This window comes from Mastomys coucha, unplaced genomic scaffold (genome assembly GCF_008632895.1).
Source record: "Mastomys coucha isolate ucsf_1 unplaced genomic scaffold, UCSF_Mcou_1 pScaffold21, whole genome shotgun sequence".
Lineage (NCBI taxonomy): Eukaryota > Metazoa > Chordata > Mammalia > Rodentia > Muridae > Mastomys > Mastomys coucha.
This window is the reverse complement of record NW_022196904.1, coordinates 16,773,692-16,780,578: the sequence shown is the minus strand read 5'-3', so window position 1 is coordinate 16,780,578 and position 6,887 is coordinate 16,773,692. Positions and strand designations below refer to the sequence as shown.

Genomic DNA, 6,887 nt, shown 5'->3' with positions numbered 1-6,887 from the left:
CCACCTGCCTCTGCCTCCCAAGCGCTGGGAGTAAAGTCGTGCGCCACCACCGCCTGGCCCATCTGTGTATTTTTTTTTTTAAAGATTTATTTATTATATTTATTTGAGTACACTGTAGTTGGTGTAGGTACATCAGAAGAGGGCATCAGATCCTATTACAGATGGTTGTGAACCACCATGTGGTTGCTGGGATTTGAACTCAGGACCTCTGGAAGAGCAGTCAGTGCTCTTACCTGTTGAGCCATCTCTCCAGCCCCCCATCTGCGTATTTTTAATAGTTCCTTCTTGATCTTCTTGAGGATCATTGTGCTGATCCTCAGGTAAGTCACTTTCTGTACCCAGAAAGCTTGGTTCTTTTTTTTTTTTTTTTTAAGATTTTTATTTATCATATGTAAGTACACTATAGCTGTCTTCAAGCACACCAGAAGAGGGAGTCAGATCTTATTATGGATGGTTGTGAGCCACCATGTGGTTGCTGGGATTTGAACTCAGGACCTTTGGAAGAGCAGTCAGTGCTCTTACCTGATGAGCCATCTCGCCAGCCTGAGCTTGGTTCTTTGATTCAGCAATCCTAGGACTGGCCTGTGAAATGCAGGTAGATACACTCAATAGTGGGAATATTGGCACTTGGTGGGCATTAGTGGGGCAAGCGAGGAGACTGGAGAGCCCGGAGGGCTTCCTGGAGAAAGAGGTACTACCACAGAATGGACACCTAAGGGGCAGGAGTTTACCTTTTACATTTTATTGTGTTGGGGTTGGGCATGTGCACAGCACACCTTTGGAGGTCAGAGGGGTCTCTCAGGAGTTGTTTCTGTCCTCTCATCACATGGGTGCCAGAGCTTGAACTCCTAGCTGCTTTATCTTTACACTTTTGAGCTTACTGGTCTTTGCAGCAACCATGTTGGGTGTGGGTATGAGTCAAGTAATAGAATTCTTAAGGAGGAGGAGTGAAGATGCTACATATGAAGTAATATCTGTTAGCCTGTCAAGGTTCAGATCGAGGGCTGGTGAGATGGCTCAGCAGGTAAGAGCACCGTCTGCTCTTCATGAGTTCAAATCCCAGCAACCACATGGTGGCTCACAACCACTCCTAATGAAATCTGGTGCCCTCTTCTGGTGCATCTGAAGACAACTACAGTGTATTCATCTATAATAATAAATAAATCTTAAAAAAAAAAGAGTCAGATCCTTTCTTTTTCCTTTTTTTTTTTTTTTTCAAGACAGGGTTTCTCTGTGTAGCCCTGGCTGTCCTGGAACTCACTCTGTAGACCAGGCTGGCCTAGAACTCAGAAATCCACCTGCCTCTGACTCCCAAGTGCTGGGATTAAAGGTGTGTACCACCACTGCCTGCCTTGTTTGTCTTTTCAAGACATGGTTTCTCAATGTTAACAGTCCTGGCTATCCTGAAACTCACTTTGTAGACTAGGCTGGCCTTGAACTCAGAAAGATTCACCTGCCTCTGCTTCCCTAGTGCTGGGATTAAAGGCTTGTGCCACCACTGCCAGGCTCATTTTAAGTTATGTTTTTATTTATCGTTAAGTGTGTGATTATGTAGATACCAAGACATACTTGTGGATGTCAGAGGTCAATTTATGGAGGTGGATCTCTCCTTCTACCATGGAAATCCCAGGGACTGAACTCAGATCCTTAGGCTTGGCCGCAAGTGCCTTTATCCATTGGGCCACCTTGTCAGTCACAAGTGCAGCTCTTCTTCCCCTCCTCCTCCTCCTTTTAAAACAGGATTTCTCTAGTCCTGGCTTTTCTGGAACTCACTGTATAGACCAGGCTGGCATGAAACTCACAGAGATCTGCATGCCTCTGCTTCCTGAGTGCTGGGATTAAAGCTGTGTGTCACCACCCGGCTCAGATATATTTTCATTTATTTCTTCTCTTCTTCTAGACTAGGTAGCATGTAACTCAGGCTGACCTAGAACTTGATGGTGGTCTTAAACTTGTGATCTTTACAGGTGTACCTCATCATACCTGTCTGGCTTGGAGCCAAGGCCCTCTTACACAGGTAGAAGCTCTGCTGGTATGACCTGCTATGAAACTGAGGCAGAATAGGAAGATGAAAAATGAAGGGGGTGCATGAAGGAAAATGGCAAGAAGGGAAGGCCTCTTTTGGCCTGGGGGTCTGGTTTGCTCTTCCTGTTCAGAGCCAGGAAATGTGAGAACTCGAGGAGGAAGTGAAAACTGCCTACAGAGAGGATCCATGTTCTCCTACAGCATAATGGTTTGAATGGGAATGTCTCCCAAAGGCTCAGAGGTATAGACTCCTGGTCTTCAGCTGGTGGTACTGTTTGGGGACACTTAGAAAGTGAGGCCTGGGGCTGGCGAGGTGGCTCAGCAGGTAAGAGCACTGACTGCTCTTCCGAAGGTCCTGAGTTCGGATCCCAGCAACCATATAGTGGCTCACAACCACCCGTAATGAGATTGGACGCCCTCTTCTGCTGTGTCTGAAAACAGCTACAGTGTATTACACCTAGCAGGGCCGGAGCGAGGGGGCTGTTCTGAGTTCAATTCCCAACAGCCACATGATGGCTCATGGCCACCTGTACAGCTTCAGTGTACTCATACACATAAATAAATAAATAAATAAATAATAAATAAATAAAAAAAAATGAGGCCTTACTGGAGGAATATGTCAATCGAAATGGGCTTTGAGAGTGAAAAGCCTCCTCACTATCTCCCTCCCTCTCCCTCTCTGTGCTTTATACATTCATTTGAAGACAAGTTCTCAGTTTCTTGCTCCAATCAGCATACCCGCTGCTTCCTCCCATGTCCCCCCCACCACGATGTACTCTCTCTTTGGAGCTATAAGCTAAAATAAACTCCAAAACTTGCTTTTGGGCATGGTGTTTTATCACAGCAGCAGGGAAGTAACTAACAGACTTCATCAGGAACTATGTAAACTAGTTTGGCCTCGAACTCAGAGATCTGCCTGCCTCTGCCTCATAAATGCTGGGCTTAAAGGCATGCGCCACCACTCTGTCAATTTATTTATCCTTATTTTATGAGCACTGGTGTTTTGCCTGCATGTATGTCTGTGTAAGGGTGTCAGGGACCTGTGCCTTCTGGAAGAGCAACCAGTGCTCTTAACGGCTGAGACATCTTTCCAGGCCCTTATGTTAAAGATCTGTTAGTTGGAGCAGCTGAGATGGCTTAGCTGTTCTTCTAGAGCACCTGGGTTCCATTTCCAGGACCTACACTGCCACTCACAATAGTTTGTAACTCCAGTTCCAGAGACCTGGCGCCCTCTTCTGGCCCTCAAGGACACCAGGCACATACATGGTGCACATCCATGACTGAAGACATAAAATAATGAATCTTTTTTTTTTTTTTTTTTTTGGTATTTTCGAGACAGGGTTTCTCTGGCTGTCCTGGAACTCAAGCTGTCCTCGAACTCAGAAATCCACCAGCCTCTGCCTCCCAAGTGCTGGGGTTAAAGGCGTGCACCACCGCCCGGCTCTTATTTTTTTTTTAAAAGAGTGTTTTAGTAGGGATATAGACACTCTCACCAATTAAGAGGGCTTGTTTTTAGAGGACCAGTGTTCAGTTCCCAGTCTTCCTGTTGGGCATCTTACAATTGCTTATTGAAACAGGGTGTAGCTATGTAGCTCAGACTGGCCTTGAATTTAGAGATTCACTGGTTTCTGGCTTCCCAGTTTCTGCTGAGGCTAAAGTGGAGCACCAACCCACCCAGTCCTTGATTGTAGTCTAACAATCTTTGACTTTATAGTTACTACAAAATTTGAGAGCTTTTTGTAACTGATATAATTCACTAACTTCGAAGCTAATAAAATTGAGGATTTTTGTATCTAACGTAAAATCATGGTGTTCTTGTATTGTGCCACAAAACGTTCGTGAATCCCAAAAAGACCACCAAGGAGCTGAATTCAAAGCAATCACACTTTTATTCAAACTCTTGTTTCGGTGTAGCCTAGAAACTGATGCTAGGTACTGGCCTGTTAGTTTACTTGAGTTCAACCTTAGGTCAGGTTCTCTAAGATGGAGTCTGGATCCAAAAGATCTGGTTTCTCATTTGTTTAATGTGCTGGGACATAAGCATCCTCCTAGGATAGAGGACAGGATAGCACTATCCTAGAATAGATAGCACTCCTGAGGATGAGGCCGGAAGATGCCGCAAGTTCTATGTCTGCCACAGTCAGGGCTTCATTTCAAGACCTTTCCCTTTACCTATCAAAACGAGCCAACAAAAAGAGAAAAATAGGGTTATTAAACTCATGTCTGTTGTGTTTTATCCCCAGTATTCCGGAGGCTGAGGCTGGACGATCAGGAGAGGAGGCCAGCCTGGGCTACAGAATGAGATCCTGTCTTTGTGTTTAAAGATTCGAGGTTTGCAGAAAGCACAGACCACCTCCACCCCCACCCCCACCCCCCCTTACTGGAAGACGAGTGCTAAACTAAGCTGCCTAAAAGCGGCTAGGGTCCGGGATGGAGAGATGTCCCAGCGGTTAAGAGCATTATCTGCTCTTCCAGAGGTCCTGAACTTACTTCCCAGCAACCACATGGTGGCTCACAACCATCTACAAGGTGATCTGATGCCCTCTTCTGACCTATACATAAAACAAACCAATCTTTATTTAAAAAAAGTGACTAAGGTCCCATTTCCAGGTGCGGTGTCCGTAAAGAAAGCAGATACGGCCTAAGGGTGAACTACAATTTCCGAGGGTTGAGGACGAAAGCTTAAAATAAGGAAATCGCATCAGAAGTAAAAAGAACAAGGTAATGACCACCTCCTAGGTGGGAAAACCGCAGCCGGAGAGGGGCTTTCTCTTCCAGAGGGGCGTGGCTCTAGCGGGTTGCTACGAATCGCTACGGTAGCCCGAAAAGCTCCGAAACCATCGACTGGGTAAAACCTGAGAAGAAATGGCGATCCAATCTGCGGCAGAATTGCTTGGAACGACCATACAACCAAAAAAAAAAAAATCATCCAACTTGGCCGAGTGCAGAAAGTAGAACCCATTGAAAAGAGCATTTTGGACTAGAACTTTCCAAGCACTCGGAGAAGTCACCCCCTAGCTAGACCAAAACAAACATCCTGCGGTGAAAAGGGGCGGGCGTTACGTACCGCGGCCGAGTCGGTTCTTGTAAAGGGCGTGGCTTAGGGGCGCTCCCTTCTGCTACGGAAGCCTGGTGGGCCGGGCCAAGTGTGAAATCTCGCGCGATCGCCCTGGCGCCGTCGGGGACGGGGCGGGGCTGGCGGCGGGGGCGGGGACCCGGAGCAGGAAGATGGCGGCGGCGCAGGAGGCGGACGGGGCCGGCAGCGCCGTGGTGGCGGCCGGGGGAGGCAGCTCTGGTCAGGTACGGAGGCCGAGAGGTGCCCGAGGGGGCTCTTCCTCAGCGGGGGGCACTCCTGCAGGGAGTGTCTTGTCCTTTTTGGAGGAATCGGGTGCACCGGGGGCTCCATGCCCCAGAGGGACCTTGAATCTTGGGCCCTGGCGGCGCCCGGCCGCCCAGGAGGCCGAACGGTGGCGGGAACCCGACCCTGTTGCGCGCCAGGTCTCTTTGCAGGCTCGCGCCGGGCGTCCAGCGGACTCCTTGCTCCAGCTGAGGAGAGGGTGGCGCGGAGGGGCGCAGACTTGTAAACCCCTTGACTGTATGGGTCCAGGCTCCAGCGCTGTTCCCAGAGAGGTCTGGTGTTCCGGGTCCGCTCCGCAGTGCCTGAGATAGGGGATAGTGGTTGGTTAACTGGGAGTTTTCAAGCTCAGGGCAAATACGGTAATTATGGTGGAGAGAGGGCATGGGCTGCTTAGGCCGACGGACCCATTTCACAGACAAGGATCCGAGGGACAACAAGACGAAGGCGCTTGTGGAAGGTCACCCAGGTTAGCTTTGGTATCCGAGCTGTGAAAAAAGCTGACTGTGGGTGGTCTGGACCGAGATGGACGCTTTTAGCCTAAGCTGATCAAACAGAGAAATTGGTCCAGGCACGTTTGCCTTCTAACCCATTACCACCCAAACTAAACTGAGACCTCAGAGCATACCAGTTCACTCAGGCACCGTGCAGGCTTCTGCTGGAATTGATGGAGTGACAGCCAGGTGCTGTCGACCCACCCACTGGGATGTCACTGACATGTAGGAGGCAGCTCAGGGTTGAGGAGTACCGACTGGGAGGGGTGCATGAAGCTGACTGCATGTGACCTTGGTCAAGTTTCTTCCTTTGGGTCTTTATTTCTCCAGTGGTTAATGGAAGAGTTAGGTGAGAGGGCCAGCCTTATGGCTGTAAAGATGTCTCTAGCCATGTCCCTGCAGTCAGGGGAGCGGGAGCAGGAGAGGAGACTAGTGTAAACAAACTGGAGAAGTGACAGAAGCAGGGATGAGGAGCTGTAGGATCTCAGAGGAGCAGGGCGGATACACTCACATGAGGGACGAGACCGGGCTGTAGTGATGAGGTAGAACCCAGCTTTTCTGGACTGAGTCTTTCTGCCATTCCAACCAGACCTTGGGTGCAAGAAGCTCAGGAAATTGTTGGTTTATCCCTGCTGTGGTGAATACACTAGCTGGGTCTGCAGGGACTTCTAGCCCCTTATCCTTGGGACTGACTCCTTTAAGTTTCTGTTGGTTAATTGGGTGTCAGTGGCATGAGAGACCGTTGAGCTTCCAGTCACATGTGGAGCCTCTTTGATTCCCATCTCTGCTCTAAATCTTTTTTGTTTGTGACTTTCGTCAGCTAGGGCTGGTCGTGACCCTTTTGCTTCAGCCTCCCAAGTGCTAGGATGACAGCCATAAGCTTCTAATCCTAGCTCATGCTTGAAAAGTTTTAATACTCATCCTTTGGCCTTCAGGATAAAGTACACTTTTTTTTCCTCCTTTTTTTTTTTCTTTTAAGCAGATCAAGATCTGGCATGAACCATTTTCTTTTC

At 48.5% G+C, this 6,887-nt stretch overlaps 1 protein-coding gene and 1 long non-coding RNA gene across 2 annotated transcripts in view; one reads left to right on the top strand and one right to left on the bottom strand.

The window, feature by feature from the left end:
- Nucleotides 1-3,895: 3,895 nt before the first annotated feature.
- Nucleotides 3,896-5,499, bottom strand: LOC116101768. The gene is made up of 2 exons (XR_004122919.1): nucleotides 5,093-5,499; nucleotides 3,896-4,197 (listed from the first exon to the last, which is right to left on the bottom strand). It is a non-coding gene; the product is annotated as an uncharacterized LOC116101768 (long non-coding RNA).
- Nucleotides 5,194-6,887, top strand: part of Clptm1 (CLPTM1 regulator of GABA type A receptor forward trafficking) — a 33,040-nt gene continuing 31,346 nt past the window's right edge. The window contains exon 1 of the mRNA XM_031385591.1: nucleotides 5,194-5,325. Coding sequence (XP_031241451.1) covers nucleotides 5,254-5,325 — 72 coding nt within the window. The 5' untranslated portion in view covers nucleotides 5,194-5,253. The remainder of the gene's footprint in view (nucleotides 5,326-6,887) is intronic.